This window comes from Metopolophium dirhodum, chromosome 5, assembly GCF_019925205.1.
Source record: "Metopolophium dirhodum isolate CAU chromosome 5, ASM1992520v1, whole genome shotgun sequence".
Taxonomy (NCBI): Eukaryota; Metazoa; Arthropoda; class Insecta; order Hemiptera; family Aphididae; genus Metopolophium; species Metopolophium dirhodum.
This window is the reverse complement of record NC_083564.1, coordinates 14885120-14906668: the sequence shown is the minus strand read 5'-3', so window position 1 is coordinate 14906668 and position 21549 is coordinate 14885120. Positions and strand designations below refer to the sequence as shown.

The 21549-nt window shown below is 32.3% G+C and overlaps 3 protein-coding genes across 3 annotated transcripts in view; all 3 read left to right on the top strand.

Annotated features, from left to right (window-relative positions):
• LOC132945324 (uncharacterized) overlaps positions 1-21549 on the top strand; it is a 240914-nt gene that overhangs the window by 177761 nt on the left and 41604 nt on the right. The gene's annotated exons all lie outside the window — the stretch shown is intronic.
• Positions 1048-6083, top strand: LOC132945009 (uncharacterized). Its single transcript, XM_061014613.1, has 3 exons — positions 1048-1435; positions 3639-3959; positions 4027-6083. The coding sequence occupies exons 1-3, from the start codon at positions 1201-1203 to the stop codon at positions 6081-6083; spliced, it is 2613 nt and encodes an 870-aa protein (XP_060870596.1). The 5' UTR covers positions 1048-1200.
• LOC132945010 (uncharacterized) lies at positions 6138-8075 on the top strand. Its single transcript, XM_061014614.1, is given in 8 exon segments — positions 6138-6269; positions 6336-6446; positions 6505-6815; positions 6869-7178; positions 7249-7353; positions 7410-7534; positions 7536-7885; positions 7948-8075. Coding segments are annotated over 8 exon segments (1452 nt in total). The 5' UTR covers positions 6138-6199; the 3' UTR covers positions 8018-8075.

Sequence of the window (21549 nt, the reverse complement as noted above, 5' to 3'; positions counted from 1 at the left end):
TTCTCGGAGTTGCTGGAAGGTGATCAATTCTCCCAACGGTGATCCAGTGAAGAATTTTCCTCCTTGATTGAATTAAGAAGATTGAAAAAATTTTCAAAATTTTCGAAAAATTTCAAAAATGTTGTAATTGTTTTTCTTTTCTTCTTAGTATCTTTTGAGACACCCTGTCCACAGCGCCAATTTTGTAACGAACCAACTACTTCAGCTTAATAATGGAAGTATTTTGAAATAAATAACAAGTTGACTGTATGAGTTATGTATATTTATTTGTAATTTAAACGTAAATATTCTAAGTCCAAAATAATTAACTAATAACTTTGGTAAACGAGATGTGACTTAATAATTGACTTGGTGGTTTCTCTGCTGGTGCTCGTCTGATGGACACTTGTCCATCGACGTACCTCGTCGGTTATTCCTAATAGCTCCCTCCTATGGCATTTTAGTATAAAAACGGTATATCTCTGCGTACTCCTGAGGTCACCTTTAGACGTCATTCGTATAGTTATGTTATTTTAGGAGTATATATTTTGTACAAAGTCATGATCTTTTACGCTTATTATATAATTCGTTTTTCCTAGAATATGGATAATGCGTGCATATACTTATCACGTGTTGTGCGGTACCGTTGATGTTATTACTATTAGGCTTTCCGGGATTACTGATATTACTACTATTAGTTTTATCGATGTATGCCGCCCGGGGTTACGTGCTCCCTGCAGCATTTATGTCTATTATTGAATATATCATTATTATTATTATATACGTAGTCACAGCTCGTTACAATATATATATATATATATATATATATATATATATATATATATATAGTAACAATTAAAAAAAAATAATGTGTGATTTCAACAGTTCGTGGACAATGTTCTACATAGTAATAGAAGTATATTACTAGATACGTATCTATGGAACACTTTACCATACGGATATTAACACACCCGATATATACAACAAACCGACGACCCTGTATTTCATTGTATAACTGAGATCGGTGGTGGCGGCGGCGGCGGCGGCAGGTCTTAGGTAGGGATTTTTTGAATGAATGAATAGTCGCTATTCATTACTCCCCATAGTTGATGATATTTTGTCGTACCATATTAACCTATATCTCTCTCGATCGCTCTGTGTCAATACTACACACGTAATTATCATATAACGTTTTAATTTTTCTTGTTAATTTATTTTAAAATGTTTAAATGCGAGCAATGTTTTTTGAAATTCGTATACAAGTCAAATTTGATCGCTCACCGAAAAACACATCTCGAAATGTTTAAATGTCGACAATGTCCTTCGGAATTCACGGTGAAACGTAGTCTAACTAAACACGAAAAAAATCACAACGCCGAGCGTATCCCATGTATTAGGTGTGGTATTACGTTCAGTTATAAGGCCGGTCTCAATAAACATTTGAAAAATGCTCATGGTATGTATTTTTGTATCCACTTTAAATATTTATTATTATTACAGTAAAACCTCGATAAGACGGAATCGCATGGGACCATGATATTTTTCCATCTTGACGGGGTTCAAAAAATTTAATTGAATAAAATTAAAGATTACATATATATTTATTTTAAACCAGTTGATACATAATACATACAATTTATATTTTTTATTTAATTTTATATTTATACTTATTCATCTATATATTTTATTTATTACGTATTTATTTTTAGCCAGTATACATTAATAAATACATAATTATATTTTTTGAAAAAAATCGGTTATTGATTTTTGCTTTTTATTTTGTAAGGCGTCGCGTTCCACACACTCCTTGGCTCTCGAAATAAAATCCAAAAGCTCACTATTAGATACTGTGAGGGAAAATTTTTGTAGTTCCTCGAGGTAGCAGATAGCAGTTTTGTAATCTTTTACCATATTTTCTGGTTCTTCATATTGGTTTTCGTCGTTGTCTTCGTCTTTTTCACTTTCATTCTCAACCATGGATAAAGCCGAATCATGGATTTGCTGCGTCTCAAGTTGGTCATCAATGTGCAGAAATTGTTCTTGGTCAAAATCAAGTGCAGCAAAGATATCTTGAATTTCAGTCAGGGCATTCTCATTGGGATTCACGTCCGATCCATCAATCAAGAATCCAGCTTTACGGAAACAATTTTGTACACATTCATTTTTTAAACTATTGCACGATAAAGAAATCCAATTTACAGCATCTAACACAGTTATCGAAGTAGCAAGCTGGTTAACCGAAGTAGAACTATCAATTTTGCACACAAGCGACTGTAGCATAAATTTACGATAGTACGACTTAAAGGTGTAAATAACTCCTTCGTCCATCGGTTGAGAAACCGAAGTGGTGTTTGGGGGTAGCATATGAATTTTCACGTTAGACAGTTCAATGTAAGGATGACATGTCTCATTGTCCAAAAATAATAAAATATTTCTGTTCTGTGATCGCATATCTGCATTGAAATATTGCAACCACTGTTCCATTATTTCGGCCGTCATCCAAGCCTTCTTGTTAGATTTCCAAGTCACAGGTAACAAAGCAATATTCATATTCTTAAAACAACGAGGTTTCATGGATTTGCCTATAACAGGAGGTTTCCTTATTTCACCTGCCATGCTCCCACACATTAATACAGTTAACCTATCCTTAGATTTTTTACCACCAACACACGCATCGCCCTTTATTACTAAAGACTTGGTAGGGATCCCTCTAAAAAAAAGACCAGTTTCGTCGGCATTATAAATGTCTTTAGCTTCATACCCTTTAATGAGAACTAAGAGTTTGCGTTTCCAATTTTCAACTGTATCTTGATTTACATAATTTGCTTCTCCATTGATTTGTTTGCAGACGATATTGTGCGGTTGTTTGAACCGGTCAAGCCAACCGTTTGAAGCTTTAAAATCACTGATTCCGAGTTTTTCTGCCAATTTAGTGGCCTCTGTTTGTATAATAGGTCCAGAGATGGGCAAACTTTTCGACCGACAATTGATGAACCACCTGTATAAATCTCGTTCAACTTGTTCATATCCCACCGACACCACTCTTTTACTTTTACCAGAATTTTTACAACTCACCCACTGCTCCATTAGTTTGTCTTTATTTTTTATTGCCTCATAAACTTGCGTTTTTCCACACTTAAATTTCACCATAAGTTCCTTCACTGAAAGATTCTCATGTTGCTTTAACTCGATTAATTTTATTTTATCCGATAGCGTAAGAGTTGTTTTTTTCGACATTTTCAACGATAGACGGAAAACTCAACGACGTAAACGACACGAACGTAACGATATACGATTTGATACTGAACCAAGCAACTCAGATAATAATATTGTATAGGTAGTGTATACATATCAATTTTATTAGTTTTTAATGTCATCGTACGCGCTCGTATATCGATTATCTATGGGTATCGACAGTACGAAAATAAATTTATTACACGAAAATCGTGTTATATTTCCGTCTTAGCGAGGGTTTTCATCAACTTTCATTACAAAAACGTGTCCGTTTCCGGCTTGGCGAGGTTTCCGTCTTAGCGGGATAAAATTATATGTAATTTGAAACGGGACCAAACAAATATTCCGTAATACCGGGGTTTCCGTCTTACCGAAGTTCCGTTTTACCGAGGTTTTACTGTATTATATTTCAAATGTTTTATCAGGTATAGTACAAATCGCGCCACACGTTTTTGTGCCAGACTTACAGCCTGGTACATCATCCGTTCGTAAAGATTGCGTATCAACTGTACGAGATAAACAAAATGTCCGCTTATCACCCATTCAAGATAACGCGAGGGACGAATTTACGAGTAACGCGAATGAATGCTGGGAGGTTCTAGACGATATTGATCTTTTCGGACAAAATGATCGCTTTTCACCAGAACGAGATAACACGATGGACGAATTTTGGAGTAACGTGAATGACGCTGAATGCTTGGAAGTTCTAGACACCGTTGAGAATCTCGGACTTTATGATTCTCAAGGTTAGAATTTTTTTTTTTTATAAGCGTGCTATAAACTAATTAGTTTTTTTTTTTTTTTAAATAAAAGATTCATACACTACGCTCGTTAATGGCAAACGTGTCTCCAGTGCAAATACAACGTCGGCTGTTAGGCTAAAAAAATTACGTTTAAATCTCGTAAAGTCTTCAGGATTTACACAAATCTCTACATCATCAAATCATACAATTACCTGGTATTACGTGAAAAATACCAACAATATTCAAAACTATATCTACTTTCTTGATTCGATTAAATCCGAACTAATCAATTTACTAAAATCAATTGTGAGTAAAAATCCGATCAAGTTTAATTTAAAGCTTGAGGCGACATATAATATACCGAATGTGGAATATTCATCGGAAAACCGTGCTTTTAAAACATCGGCTAAGGCGATTTTCTGTGATACCGGAGTACAGGAAATTGTTGAAGAGGCATTCGCTAAATTAATGAAAGAGCAAGACGAGTATACAAGCAAGGGTAGTGGTTTCACATTACAATGTATAGACGGTTTAATGTTAGGTGTATATAAATATAAACCTATAGGCGGCTCATCATACATACAACTACCAGGCGCAATAGAAAATAAAAAAGCTGTGATTAATCCGCAGAACTTAGACTCACAATGCTTCAAATGGGCGATCCTAGCAAAACATGTTACAGGAAATAATAAACATCGTGTTGGTGATAATTATTTTAAACACCAAGAAAAATATAATTTTACAAATCTATCATTTCCAACACCACTAAATCAGATTAAAATTTTTGAAAAAAATAATCCAAACGTCTCTGTCAATGTTTACGGTATCGATAAACAATTTCAACCACCGAAATTTCCGGAATATAAAGTATTTCCACTAAAAGTAGTACATGAAGAAAAACCCGATCACTTCGATCTTTTACTAATTTCAGACCAGGACGATAACACACACTATAGTTACATCTCTAATTTTTCAAGACTCATTAGCACTCTAAAAACCAAACATAATGGACAGTTAATTTTCTGCAAACGGTGCTTTACATCATTCGATAAACAACAATACAAATATAAATTAAACGGAGTTGCAGGACTTGAACAACATAAATTAATATGTGGGGAACACAAGCCCATACTACCTCAGTTACCTGAACCCGGATCAATACCCGAGTTTACTGCATGGGATAAAACGCAACGTCATCCTATAGTAATTTACGCAGATTTCGAAGCAATTCTAAAGAAAAGTGATGAGAAAATTGGAGAAAAAACAACAGCTTTTCAAGAACACGAGCCCATGAGCTATGGGTTTATGGTTAAAGCAAATGAAGAAATACCAGTGGAACTGCTTGAAAAATTCGGAATTCCGACATCGCCTGTAATTTACCGTGGAAATGAAAATAATAAAGACGTGGCGAGACATTTTATAGATAGTATTGTGAATATAGGTCAAAAAATTGAAAAACTACTCAAAACAAACACCCCTATAATTTTCACTATTGAACAGCGGAGAACACATGAAACATGTAATACTTGTAATTTATGCAAAACCAAATTTTCTCATGAAAATCATAAAGTGGCTGATCATTGTCATTTATCAGGGAAATTTAGACAATCATTATGCAATACGTGTAATCTTAAACTTCAAACACCTAACTTCGTACCAGTATTTTTTCATAATTTATCAAATTATGATGCACATTTTATTGTCACTCGTCTCGGGTATGATACAAACTCTATCTCGGTAATACCAAACAGCGAAGAAAAGTTTATTACGTTTTCAAAATACATTAGCAACTTCTTCACATTAAGATTTATCGACACACTAAGATTTATGGCCTCCAGTTTATCAACACTTTCAAAAAATTTAATTACACCAGGATTTGAAAAGTTTAGAGACAGTGCAAAACATTTTTCTACACAAGATTTACCACTAGTTACTCGTAAGGGGGTATACCCGTATGACTACACAGATGAATGGGATAAGCTTGAAGAAACCAGTTTACCGGCGAAAAAATATTTTTACAGTACATTGGACGAATCACATATAAAACATGAGGATTTTGAGCATGCAAATACAGTTTGGAATCATTTCAATGTCAAACACTCGGGGAATACTCTGATCTTTATTTAAAAATCGACGTGCTGCTGCTGACTGATGTGTTTGAAAATTTCCGAGATCTCTGTATAAGAACTTACCATCTGGACCCATCATTTTACTACACAGCACCGGGATTTAGTTTTGACTGTATGCTGAAATACACGGGTCAACAACTTGAACTGATTTCGGATTATGATATTTTGTTAATGTTCGAGAAAGGTGAGGTCAGGTTATTTATTAAAAAAAAATAAAAATAATGTGATAAAATATCTGTTTTTATTATAGGAATTCGTGGCGGCTTGACCCAGGCGAGCATGAGATATGCAAAGGCGAATAATGAAAAGACACCAGATTATGATCCAACACAACCAAAATCATGGCTTGTTTATCAGGATTGTGAGTATAATGTTATATTTAATTTAATATTAAATTTATTATATTACTTAAATTGCAGGTAACAACTTGTACGGTTACGCAATGTCACAATTCATGCCATACGGAGGATTTAAGTGGGTTGAGCCGAAACTAGAGGGGTTAAATGATTTAAACGATAGATCACCAATCGGGCGGATGTATGAGGTCGATATATCATATCCAAAAGAACTTCACGACAAGCATAATGATCTGCCATTCCTACCGAAAAATAGTATTCCACCTGGTTCAAAAGTTAAAAAACTTATGGCGACTTTAGAATCAAAGAAAAACTATGTGATTCATTATCGGAACCTGCAGCAGGCTATAGCCAACGGACTCGTTGTGGAAAAAGTAGCATATTTATTTTATTTATTTTATTTATTGCATATTTTGTTTTATTGTAGGTTCACAGAGTTGTGCAGTTTAATCAGTCGGACTGGCTTAAAAAATACATAGAATTAAACACTGAGATGCGGAAAAAAGCGAGGAACGACTTTGAAAAGGATTTCTTCAAACTCTTAAACAATGCCGTTTTTGGGAAAACCATGGAATCTTTAAGGAAACGTTTTAAAATGGAGCTTGTTTGTAGTGAAAAACGTTTGCAAAAACTTATAAATCTTACTATATTCAAACACTGTACTACGTATGACGAAACCCTCAACGCTGTCTCATTAGAAAACAAAATTATCATGTTTAACAAGCCAATATATATAGGTAAATATATATATATATAACTAATTTACTATTATCAAACATATTTTAATATTTTTTTAATTTTCACCAGGTTTTGCAGTGTTGGAAATTTCCAAGACCGTCATGTATGATTATCATTATAACGTTATGCATGCTCATTATAGGGATAAAATTGAGCTCATGTATACTGATACAGGTAAATGTTTTCAAACTATACTAATTTTCATATATTAATTTATATTGTAATTTTAGATTCACTGGTATACTATATTCAAACCGATGATTTTTACAAAGACCTGGAGAATAATTCCAATTTACTCGATCGAATGGATACATCAGACTTACCACAAGATCATCCATGTTACATTGCCGAGCGAAAGAAAAATCCCTGGTTTGTTTTCCGATGAAACAAATTCAGAGGTTATGACGCATTTCTGTGGGCTCAGAGCAAAGTCTTATTCATATAAGATCAATGGCAAGGAGAAGATCAGGGCGAAAGGAATCCGCGGGCATGTAGTCAGAAACCATATGAATTTCAACGATCATTATCGCTGTCTGTTTGGTGATACAACTTTGGATGTGATGACGGAGAATGTCTCTATCCGGTCGTTCAAACATCGATTGAAGACTATTAAATCAATCAAATTAACTTATAATAGTTTCGATGACAAGAGGGTTATACTTGAGGATCAAATACATACCTTGGCTCACGGTCACTACTCTATAGAGTGAGTTAGAAATAATTGTATATTTTAATTTATTGTACTTTAAATATTTCTGAATTGTATAGGGACACCAGAACACTAGAGCAAGCAGAAGCCGAATTAATACAACTTCCGGAAGCCGAGCTAGACAGATAGTTTTTTTTTTTTATTCATTATAGATGATTTGTTTTTATATTGTAAAATATCACTGTAGATATTATTATTATTTTTTTTTTTTATTTTGTAAAATATCTCTGTAGATATTATGTGGATATTATATTTATTATTATTATTGAATTGATTCTAGTTAGGATAGGATAGGATAGGATAGGATAGTATAAAGAAATAACTCATTGATATAAAAAAATAAATAAATATGATATTTATTTTTACAAATTATTTACAAACCATTTTCTTAGGCTAAATACTTTATAAAATGAACATTGTTTAGGATTGAAATCCATATGAAAAATACAGCATGGTAAAGTTTCTTCATCACATATTTGGTCTAGTGGAGGGCACCCCATGTCGTCAATATTGATGATCCCGATGTGAGGAATATACTCTAAAAGAAGTTGTTTTTTCTGATCGCCTTTAACGTATATGAAACTGAACTTAAGCGAATTCAGTACTCTACCTAGTTCTTCATACTCAACATCCCCATATTCCAAAGATAGTTTGTGATAATTACGCTCCAACCACTTGTTAGTTTTCCGACTCTTGTTATCCTGTATTGATTTTGAATTTTTAAAAATCCAATGTTGAGTGGCCCATGTTTCTACATCTACTATAGACATTTCTTTTATCATGTATTTATTATCCCTCCCGAGAATGCAATGGAAATCAATGATGGCAGTAGACATAATTATTATTTGGATGACAGTACTTCAGGAATTTGTTTCAACTTGTCTGTATTTTCTTTGATATTTTGTAACAATGCTTTGATTTTTATAAGGTGCTCTTGTATATCATCACACGTTAATTGAAGTGTTTCAACTTGTTCTTCTTGTGTTTGAATAGACTTATGATTTTCCTCGAGTAAATTTCCAAATTTATCTAGTCTTATACAATATGATTTGATGGTTTGTTCGAGATTTGTTACAAATTTTCTCGTTTCACCAGCCTGTGAACATCCGAACACGTTCATACCTAGAGCTCGACTGATGCTATTTTCTAATGTCACTCGTATTTATCCAGCTATTGTGCGTATTATCAAACCCTAGCCATTTTACGAACATCTGTTTTCCCTTCCTACGGATAATTTTCTCGACTAAATAATCGTTTGGGAGATTGGTCTTTTGAATTTCTTCAGAGTAGAAGCAACCTAAAATCGGGTTTCCTGTATAATCTTGTAGTTGATAAGTAGTGGGGGATGTCTTGTTTATTTTGGTTATTTTAAATATTCCTGTGGACCAGCTCGGCAGATAACCTTTTGTAAATACCCCTTTATATATACTGATACGGACGTTATCACCAATGTTAAATTTAATTTTTCCATTAAGAATCGGACGTTGCTTTAATTTTACCGAAGAAGGATTGTTATCAGCCTGTCTGGGTGTCATAGATATTGTTCTGTGTTTTGAATTATTATATTCATTAATTATAGATTGTAAAATAGAAACCCATTCATGTGTTCCTCGTGCAGTGAACTCCCTATACATTTTTTCTTTAATTGATCTGTTAAGGCGTTCAACGATACAGGCCTTCGTTGTACTATACGTAGAATATTTATGTATATTGTGTTTCTTCATCAACGCATCGAATGTCGCATTGTAAAATTCTTTACCGTTATCGACCTGTAATAGTTTTGGCGAGCGCTTGAGTAGTATTTTTGACATTGCATTTGAAACTTCTTTAGCCGTTTTCGACTTTAAAGGTATAGCGAAAGAGTATTTCGTGTAACAATCTATGATGGTTAGAAAATATTTATAGCCTTTATTCTTTTTAGAATAAGGTATCATTTCCACCAAGTCTGCCTGCCATAGATCGTTTTTACCATACACATTAACTCTTCGCCTTGTATAATTTTTTTTTGCTGGTTTGTGTAGTTCGTTTGCTATATCGCATTTAGACATTTGGAATTCGTTTTATTAAACCCGTTTCATACAATTCTTCGTAAATTGAAAGTATTTCGTTGGAAAGCCCTCTATTACCGGCAGCTTGTGAGGCTAAAAGAAGTCGTAACCTATCAACCAACTCGTTTGGATCATTCCAATATACTAAATTATGCAAATTATGCGCTTGTAATTTCACACCCGAACCCGAGGTGAATAGCTTGCTAATAATTTGCTCATACTTTGTACCACCCTTCCTAATTTTTGTTCCGTCCTGTGTTAAATGTGCTGAAGTATGAATCAGTATTTCTTTATACGTATTTAAGTCATTAGCGGTGTATTGCATTGGATATCTGGAACACAATAACTCGCTAAGCCCCTGTGTCAGTGTATAAGCGTTTTCTTTCACAATTATTGCACCGTTTTTAAAATGTATTACTTCTGTACCTAATTTGATAATGCCTTGAGAATTTTTTTTTGGGCCATATACTCTATCTTTTTCTTGGTCTTCTAATTTACGAAAATTTGCAAACCGGTTGTCAGCTACGTTGGAAATCATATCATTATCGACTTTGGAAGTCTGTAATTTGTTCAGAGGTTCGATTATTGGCTGAAGTGTTTGTGATACAAAAGATTGAATATCAGCTTTTCCATGTTTTAATGCAATATACTTGCGTTTAATATTTTCTTTAGCTTTAATCAATTCACCGAGTACCTCGCCTTTAGATGACATATTTGTGAATGAAGTGTCTTATAAAAAAACAATAGTTTATATAACAACGAACGTATCAAATCCGTGACGATAGCGACCATTGTCACGTTCACTGTCTTTGTTTATGACAATAAATTCAAATCTTCCTTTACACCAACATGAAGTACAAAAGTTTTTAAACTCGGGATATGACACATCACCAGAGCAATGTTCGTTGTAAACATGCTTTAGGTTTGTCTCGTCTTGTTTAAATAAAACAATAAAATTTGCGTTATCACGTAAAAGTTGTTTAGGTACTTTTGAATAACTCTGAGCCAAATAGAAAACATCTACTAAATTATGGCGGCCTCTGGAAAAGTAAGTCCTTGCAATCTTCTGGTTTTCAGTAATAATATCATCGAAAATAAACACAGAGTTTGGTAAGGCTTTTTCAGGTTCGATAACTTGCTCGTTTTCGTAGAACGTGAATAATTGTATTCCATTAATACCTGATAAAATATCACTCAATAATTTATACTTTGGTTGATCCAATGTTTTTGAATATATGTAGACGTTGTGATTAGCCGTTGTAACGATACCCGTTGTAACCATTTATATGTGTTAATAATGTGAATATTAAATTAGTTTTCCCACAGCCTGAAGGACCCATGATAAGCGCTCTAATCGTATTAGGTAGAAGCACACCATGTCTTTGTTTTTTATACGAAGTAGGTGGGTCCACGTTTTCAACTGTGAGTTGTATATCTTGTTTAATGAATTTCATTTTTTAAATAAATATCCCTGTAACACTAAGAGCGTAATCAGTACACGATGTCACTCGCTCGAAGAAAGACCAAGAATAAAGGTGCTGGTCTTATAAACACGCTTATAAATAAATTACCATTAGAGCTTCACGTACCTGGTGAGAGTAAATACACGTATACTAACGTGGTAATAGTAATAGTAAAAATAATATTTCTTTATAGGTTATCAATATTGTGGACCTGGCACAAATTTGAAAAAACGATTAGCTCGCGGAGATAAAGGGGTAAATCCATTAGACACTGCGTGTAGAGAACACGATATTGCATACGATCTTAGTAACTCTATCGCAGATCGCAACGAGGCTGATTATATATTAGAGCAACGAGCCTGGGATAGGTTCAAGTCTAAAGATTCGAGTTTAAAAGAAAAAGCTGTTGCTTGGGGCGTGACTACCGCCATGAAAGTGAAACGTAAAATCGGGGCTGGATGTGGGTTTAAAGCAGCCATCAAAGCAGCTAAAAACGTAATAAAGAAAAATATCGGTGAAAAAAACCTGATGAAATTAAGTAAAAAGTGTATAACCGTCGCACGAAAAATATTCAAAAATAAAAAGACTAAAGTTCCAAGCGTTATATCAATACCAAAAAAGGGTGGAGTGTTGCCGTTAATCCCGATTTTCGCCGGTTTATCAGCACTAGGAGCACTGAGTGGCGGTGTTGCCAACGTTGTCAAGGTTGCGAATGAATTTAAAAGAAATACGCAATCTCATTTGGGCGGCGGATTATACATCGCGCCGTATAAAGGTAACTCGTATAAAATCGGATCAAGTCTATATCTTACACCATATAAAAGTGGAGGGGATTTGAAAACGAAAAAAACTAGAAAAACTAAAAAAAATAAAAAAAAAAAAGGTGGATAAGTGGATGTCGCTCTGCTGTACGGTAGGTTACAAGTGGGTCACTGTAATGGATGGTGTTAAATTTGAATTCAATGATATAATATCATTGTATAAGAAAAACGATTCTGAGCGAAAACGGTCAGTCAGCCTATGATTTTACCAAGTATATTTGATGATATTATTGTGAATAAAGTAATTTATATATAACCTATTTACGCGGAGCCTTGTTTTAAATTTTCAATCCTTAGCCATAAAAGTTAAACATTTTATACATTTTTAACTACAAAATAATTAATAAATTATAAATTTGATAAATTTTGTCAAAATTTGAACTTTAAATGCTTATAAAAAAAAATTGTGCATATGTACCTAACTCAATATTTTTTCATTCTAATAAAATAAAATAAAATTTTTATTTTACAATAAAATTATTCAATCATTTAAATAATTTAATATAATAAATTAATTTAACTTAGAATTTTTAACCATTAAAATAAAATAAAATAATAACTTATTTTACAATAAAATTATTCAATCATTTAAATAATTTAAAATAATAAATTAATTTAACTTAGAATTTTCAATCATTAGGTAAATAAATTAAAATAATAAGCTTATTTTTCAATAAAATTATTCAATCATTTAAATAATTTAAATTAATAAATTGATTTAACTCAATATTTTTCATTTTAATAAAATAAAATAAAATTTTTATTTTACAATAAAATTATTCAACAGTTAAATAAAATAAAAATAATAATTTAATTTTAAACTTAACATAATAATTTAAATTTCAATTTAATGTCAGATATTTAATTAAATTAAAATAGTACCTTGATTTTAAAATAAATTTTCAATCATTTGAATAAATTAAATTCATAATTTAATTTAAAATAATTTTAATCATTTAAGTAAATTAAAATAATAATTTAATTTACAATAGATTTTCAATCGATTTAATTCAAACAATTTAACTGTTCGGAATTTTTAATTTTCATATTCAAATACAAATTTTTCTGATCGATTAATTATTGAACATTTATCCCACTTAGTTAGATTTATTTAAGCTGAACAATTTCTATTTTACGTATCAATTAATCGAATTCAATTATTGTGTTGTGCATTATAATAATTTGAGTTAAATAATAATTTTATAGATTAAATGAAATAACTTTAAAAAAGGTGGATAAGTGGATGTCGCTCTGCTGTACGGTAGGTTACAAGTGGGTCACTGTAATGGATGGTGTTAAATTTGAATTCAATGATATAATATCATTGTATAAGAAAAACGATTCTGAGCGAAAACGGTCAGTCAGCTTGATTTCCCTTCTCTTTGCCATGTGTGTTTCACACGCTTCCCTCAGTACGTCTGATAATAAGGAACTATTAATTGACTTAAGTACAGAAGAAGGTTATCAATATTCCATAGATTTTGATAGGGAAAAATATTTAGGGGCTATCAGGGAAAAGAATTTATTAAATACAAGTATACGACCGATAATAGTCAGTGAAACTGAACTAAGACAAATAGGTACTCGTACTCAGAAAGGAATTATACACACACAGTTAGAACCAGTTAAACGAACTAGAAAACCCGAAATGCCTAACAAAATTCCGTTAGACAAAGCCACCCTTATGATCCCCACCTGTACCGGTGAAAGGGACGTGTACCAATTTATTAAAGCTTGCGATTTGGCTTGTTCAGCCGTGGAAAAAGATGACCTACCCATACTTATGAAATCATACTAAAAAGGTTAGGATTAACAGAATTTCCATTATTAAATTTGCGTTGTTACGACAAACATTTAAATCAACAATTCTATTTACAACTAGAAAGAGTAGAACCTAAGGAACTAATTTTCGAAGTAGAAGTAGGGTATTATGATAAATCGGGAAGGATATTTAACCTTACCGAAGGTCATAATTTAATATGTAAAAAGAAACATAAGGTAACTCATGCCCACAATCCACGCACAGATGTCATATACACAAAATATGAAAATCTAATTAGTCATTTTCCTGGTTAACAAAAGGAATTATTTTACAGTTTTTTTTAAAAATAAGTACATTTGAAGTTTGATTGAAGCATGGTTTCTCGACCTTTAGTAAAACGGTAACCATGTGACATAAAAATGGATATTACTTATTGTTGTTATAGAAATTTAAAAAAAAAAAAAAAAGCACACTTATTATTATAATGGTCTATAATTCTATAGGAGATTTTAAATATTATATCATTTGTGAAATATTATGATTAACAAACATTTATTGTAATTAATGAGTATCTAATCATAAACAATTTACTAATCATATATTATTGTATTAAATAAAAAAAAAAAAATTATTAAAGAAAATTTTATATTATATAAAATGAAAATTATTATACTATGAAAAATGAAAATTACTATATTATATAAATGAAACAGTTATATTATATAAGATGAAAAATATATATTGTTATGTAATTGAAAATTGTTATGTTATGAAAACAAGAATACTGTTATGTTATGAAAAAAAAAATATTGTTATGTAATGAAAATTTAATATGTAAAAAAAAAAAAAAGAAAATATGTAAAATGGAAACCATTATGTCATGAAAAGAAATTATGTAAATTGTCGTTATGACAATAATTTATATATAATATTATTGTAAACTTATGAACTATGTAATTATGTATGTTGTCCATTGTTTTATGTAAACTTTCTTTCATGTACACATTTAAAGATTTTTGTAGTTCTACAAATTGTAGCCCTACAAAAACCTTTGAAAGGGCGATGAGGTGTAACGAGCTGTGACTACGTATATAATAATAATAATGATATATTCAATAATAGACATAAATGCTGCAGGGAGCACGTAACCCCGGGCGGCATACATCGATAAAACTAATAGTAATAATATCAGTAATCCCGGAAAGCCTACATCGATAGGAGTACAGGACTAATAGTAATAACATCAACGGTACCGCGCAACACGTGATAAGTATATGCACGCATTATCCATATTCTAGGAAAAACGAATAATATAATAAGCATAAAATATCATGACTTTGTACAAAATATATACTCCTAAAATAACATAATTATACGAATGACGTCTAAAGGTGACCTCAGGAGTACACAGAGATATACCGTTTTCATACTAAAAATGCCATGGGAGGGAGCTATTAGGAATACCCGATGAGGTACGTCGATGGACAAGTGTCCATCAGACGAGCACCAGCAGAGAAACCACCAAGTCAATTATTAAGTCACATCTCGTTTACCAAAGTTATTAGTTAATTATTTTGGACTTAGAATATTTACGTTAAATTACAAATAAATATACATAACTCATACATTCAACTTGTTATTTATTTCAAAATATTTCCATTATTAGTTTACCTACTTAATATTTGAGATAAAAAAACTATTACTGGCTGGCAAATGATCTAGGTACGCTTCTGCTTCGATCCTTGAAGGTTTCATAACGATAGAACTTATATTGAATGATTTAGGTTTTCGATATAATACGAAATTGAAAAACCTATCTAAAAACATAAATCCTTCAATAAAAGTCCTATCGTCATGAAACCTTCGAGGATCCAGCCAGTAATAGTTTTTTTATTTCAAATATTAAGTAGGTAAATTAAGTGTTCAATATTTAAATTATTCAAAAAAAAAATTGGCGGGAAATGTTGTTTTTCTAATTTCTCAAACTTAAACACGATACACGGTTTTTTTGAGAACATAAATTTGATCTAGAGGTGTCACTGCATTGAGCCTCGAAGATTACAAGACGATACAATCAATATTGAAGTTTTTAGGTTTGCTCGATAAATTACGATTTTGAAAAACCAAATCCTTCAAAAAAAGTACTATATTCTTGAAACCTTTGAGAATCGAAGGAGAAGCGTCCCTAGACCAGTTCACAGTTTTCAAAAGTTTATTAACTCAATTATTAAAGGGGTAAATTTTGTGCCAAATTTAAGGAACTAGTACTTCGATATATACATCCAATTTTGTGTTGTTGGCTCAAATATATAATTTATATTATATTAGAGTGAATTGACCTATTATTTTATAGGTTTTAATATTTTATTCTTATAAACCTATCGATTTACGTTATAATAATAATATCATAATGATTGATAATGCATACTGATTTGTTTTTCATAATTTTTACACTATTTGACTAGTGTACAACAGTAAATGGATAACTAACTAAATACATTTTATCCAATACTACTTAGTTCATACCATATTCTTGATGTTCAACATTGTAGTCATGGCAAATGATCTAGGTACGCTTCTGCTTCGATCCTCGAAGGTTTCATAACGATAGGACTTTTATTGAAGGATTTATGTTTTTAGATAGGTTTTTCAATTTCGTATTATATCGAAAACCTAAATCATTCAATATAAGTTCTATCGTTATGAAACCTTCAAGGATCGAAGCAGAAGCGTACCTAGATCATTTGATAGCCAGTAATAGTTTTTTATCTCAATTATTTATTAGGTAAATTACGTGTTCAAAATTTGAATTATTCAAAATAAAAATTGGCGGGAAATATTATTTTGCTAATTTCTCAAACTTAAATACGATACACGGTTTTTTTGAGAACATAAATTTGATCTAGAGGGGCCACTGCATTGAGCCTCAAAGATTACAAGACGATACAACCCATATTGAAGGTACTAGTACTTCAAAATGTATATCCAATGTTGTGTTGTTTGCTCAAATATATATATTAGAGTGAATTGACCTATTATTTTATAGGTTTTAATTTGTTATTCTTATATACCTATCGATTTATAATAATAAATAATGAGCTACACGCCTACTAAAATAAATGCGAAAAAAAAGTTCAAAATATTTATTACTTAAAATGTTATACAGACGTATACTATAAGAAAACGTCTGGTTATACAAATAATCACTTAATGTATTTTTCAACTTTTTGCTACTCCGATTACGGGCGAAAAAATGGTCGTACGTATTTCGACCATAGACCATTTTTAGTAATCACCGTATCTTATGAAAAAACCAGTCTGTTTTTGTTCATGTACAAAATGTATCTGAACCACTCAGAACCCCCTGCAAAAAAGTTCTAATGCTGTGCCTGATAGTTATTAACATAGCATAGTGTGTACTGACTCAGATTAATTACTCAGATTTGTTTGTTTAATTAATATAGGAAGTATTTAAATAATTTTGTTAATTTAACACAAGAAATCGATAATATTTTTAATAAAATTAACTTAAACTATAAACTCAGTGGTTTATTTTATTATGATTGCTTCTAACAGTAATTCAAGAACGATAATGTGTTTAGTGGTGCAAATGTATGTCTTCTTGCCAATTATAAAATATTGGGTTGCTGAGTAGGTATAATATTACATATAAATAATAATGTTTATTTTAGTAGCAGTAAAAAATCTGTAGGAGGGATACATTTCCAATTTGTTCTACACTTGTGGGCTGTGTCATTATAACTCAATATTTTTGTGATATTAAAAATATTTTTAAGTACGGCCTGCAAATGAGTGTGATGGTAGTGTAGTGGTAATTGTAATCTATGCATAATAAGCCGTCTAAAAACACAAATATCACAAATTTGATACAATCAGAATTCAATTAAAAGTTTAAATTAAATGTCATACCCAAAACACGTATTATAAGATGTTACAACCAATAGGTATTAGGTAGGTACGTCGGTAGTATACAACTTAAGCAATTATTATATTAATTTATTTATTTTTATAACTTTTTATTTTTAAGTTAGTATTGCTAAAATTTTGCTATAATTTATAAGCAGTAGTTAGGGTTTTAGATATTTTATATTAAGATTTTTGTATTTGTATGTTGAAAACGCTGTTATTTAATTTTTAAATATTCGAGAAATTTATGTCTCTCTGTTATCAAAATCTGTAATTCTGTTCCAGCCACAACCCAACAACCGTGGTATATACATAGATAATAAAGATATCTTTATTATCTATGGGTATATAGCACGATTTAAGATATACAGTATATATAGTATATCTTAAATCGTGGTATATAGTTTAAATAAAATATAATTATTATCAAATAATATAATAATTATCATTCAGTGGAACAATGATGAAACCTCACATACAAAAATATAATTTTAAGAAATTGAATGTTGGCAACACATTTTATGCCGCCGTCTTTCAACCCTGGTCTTTATCATTTTATATTTTCAACTATAATATCTTATCACGAATATTTGTCGGCTAAAATATGGTTCTGCGTAAATATTTGTCGGCTAAAATACGGTTCGGCGTAAATAATTGTCGGCTAAAATACGGTTCGGTGCAAATATTTTTCGGCCGTAATATTTGTCGGTTAAAATACTGTCGGCTGTAATATTTGTCGGCTAAAATACTGTCGGTTGTAATATTTGTCGGCTAAAATACTGTCGGTTGTAATATTTGTCGGCTAAAATACTGTCGGTTGTAATATTTGTCGGCTAAAATACTGTCGGTTGTAATATTTGTCGGCTAAAATACTGTCGGCCGTAATATCTGTCGGCTAAAATACTGTCGGATTTAATATTTTCGGCTAAAATATAGCCCCTCGTTTTTCCCGTGAGTCCGCGCTCTGCGTTTCGGTCCGCTCCGATCGCTTGCACCTTGAGCACGGAGCTTTTTCGTAGCTGACGGTCGGGCAGTCGTATGTGTAAGCAGATGCTCTGCGATCCTTGAGGACCTGCATTTGGCAAGCTGCCCATCTCTGGGGTATACTGTTGGAATGACTGGTCTGCTGAAAACTGCCTAGCCAGTGCTCTTTTCCTTCATTGATGACCCTTCCCCGTTTATTATCTTCACTATCCATCGCCGAGTCCCAAGCCACGTTATCTAATGTATTCAAGTCGTTTGGAGTGTACGAGCAGTATGCTTTTAAACAAGACGCAACTCCCGGTGATTTCAATTTCTGTATTTCTATTCCGTTTATTTCATATCGCATCTCGGAGAATAAAAATGCCAGTCCGTTATTCGAAAATCGAACTTCTCCAACTGTTTATTTATTTTCCCCTCAATGAAAATATAACTGTCACACGGTAAAGTGTAAGAATCCATGTTTTAAACATTAATTCTAATTTCCTCATTGTATGATAGAGCGGTGCTTGAATACGGTGTGAACGAATGGTAACTTTTTTGAGTTATTTTACAATCGTCGACATAGTCGGCTGTCACGTCTAAATATGAGTCATCCATCATTGTAAAGAACGGAGTAAATTTAAATTATTTTTCGTGAGCTTGATATTTTTCGGTTTAGATGTAGACTTTTTAACGGCAGGTGGTATACTGATAGGTTTTTTGATTGAAGCTCTTTTTATATTAAATTTGAGCGCCATATCCACGTGTAATCTGTAAACGAATTGTTATCGGTTCACCACGCAGACTAATTAGACAATCGTTTTGATCTTTTAGCACGATATTTACTTTAGTTATTGAAGTCGTGTTTAGTCCGTAGAAAACTGGATGCCTAGGTACCTCAACGATCTTATATCCTACAGGTACAGTAGGATAAAGCTCGTGTATGATCTGGCTCGGTGCTCCGTCGCAGAATGAGCCAGTGATTAAGTTACACTCTACTTTTATACAGTTTATTTTCATTATGTTGACAATATTTTCAGATTCATGAGTAGCACCAGTAGTGTATCGTACATTTCTAAAACCTAGCAATTTCGCTATGCTATTATCGACCCCTAAATCAACATCATGGCTGCACGATATCACACACTTAAATGTTCTGCTGTTTGCTTTTAATTCAAACATACTGACATAGTTGGGCATAATTTTTTGTATAATAGACTCTAACTGATCCAACTTATACGTCCCCGTAGGTATAATTACGTACTCATTTTCATTGATGAAATTACGGAAGGCAATAGTATTGCAACCAGGTTCTATGTTTAGTATAGAATTATTTGTCTGTAAACTCAAAAGACAAATCTGTGCAGTATTTTCTACTTCCAACGGTGGAAAGATCTCGCATGGCAACTCACTAGAGTTTCCGTTTAACGTTAATGTGAACATGATAAAAACTTTAAACACAAGTCTCCACAGTTTGTGGCATTATATTTCTGTTCTCTGCTGTAATTGAAATGTATGTCACATCCGTGAAAATATTGTTGTACTTCTAATGGTGGAGGCAAATTCCCAAAACTGTCGTAATATTCGACTTTTTTTCCGATTTTTTCATACGCTACCCAATGCGTTCCTGTACCGTTTTCCGCATCCAAGTTAATAATCGCTGATTTTTGTCGTTTAGGACGTGTAGATAACCTATCTCTGGTAAACACGCCGATGAAATGAGGTATTTTCATTAAACGAGCGATTTTTATAAGTTCGAAATCGTACAACGTTCTACTGGGTAACGTAGATATTAGTTTTTTTTTTGCTTTTACACCCCCACCACTTTTATGTGGTGTTTCTATTTTGTATGAGTTGCCTTTATACGGTGTGAGATATAGTCCTTTGCCCAAATGGGATGGAGTGTTTCTATTAAATTCATTGGCCATTTTTACAACGTTGGCTACGCCGCCAGTCAGGGCTCCCAGAGCTGACAACCCGGCGAAAATCGGAATGAGTGGCAGAACACCGCCTTTTTTCGGAATATTTATTGTTCGTGGAACTTTAGTCTTCTTAGTCTTGAATGTTTTTTGCGCGACGGCTACACATTTTTTAGTCAATTTCATCAAGTTTTTTTCACCAATATTTTTCTTTAAAACTTTCTTAGTGGCTTTAAGTGCCACTTTAAACCCACAACCGCCACCGATTTTTCGTTTTGCTTTCATGGCGGTAGTCACACCCCAAGCCACAGCTTTTTCTTTTAAACTCGAATCTTTTGACTTGAACCAATCCCAGGCTCGCTGCTCTAATATATAATCGGCTTTGTTACGATCTGCGATAAAGTTACTATTTTCTACAAGCAGAGTCCAGAAGGTTTATACGTTTGTCACCACGAGCTAATCGTTTTTTTAAATTTGTTCCAAGTCCACAGTATTGATAACCTAAAATATAAAATGATTATTGTATATAATATTATAAGGTTTATATATATAATACCAGGTACGTGAAGCTCGATTGGTAATTTGTTTATAAGCGTGTTGATAAGGCCAGCGCCTTTATTCTTGTTGCTTCTTCGAGCGAGTGACATTGTGTACTGATTGATTTATCATCGTTGCTCAGTTATTTATAATGAAGTTCATCAAACAAGAAATAAAACTGAAAGTTGAAAACGTGGACCCACCTACATCGGATCAAAAAC

Coding starts and splice junctions, on each gene's coding strand:
- LOC132945009 (XM_061014613.1), top strand. CDS start 1,201: ATGTTTAAATGCGAGCAATGTTTTTTGAAATTCGTATACAAGTCAAAT. Junction 1,436..3,638: donor ACATTTGAAAAATGCTCATG/GTATGTATTTTT, acceptor ATGTTTTATCAG/GTATAGTACAAATCGCGCCA. Junction 3,960..4,026: donor CGGACTTTATGATTCTCAAG/GTTAGAATTTTT, acceptor TTTAAATAAAAG/ATTCATACACTACGCTCGTT.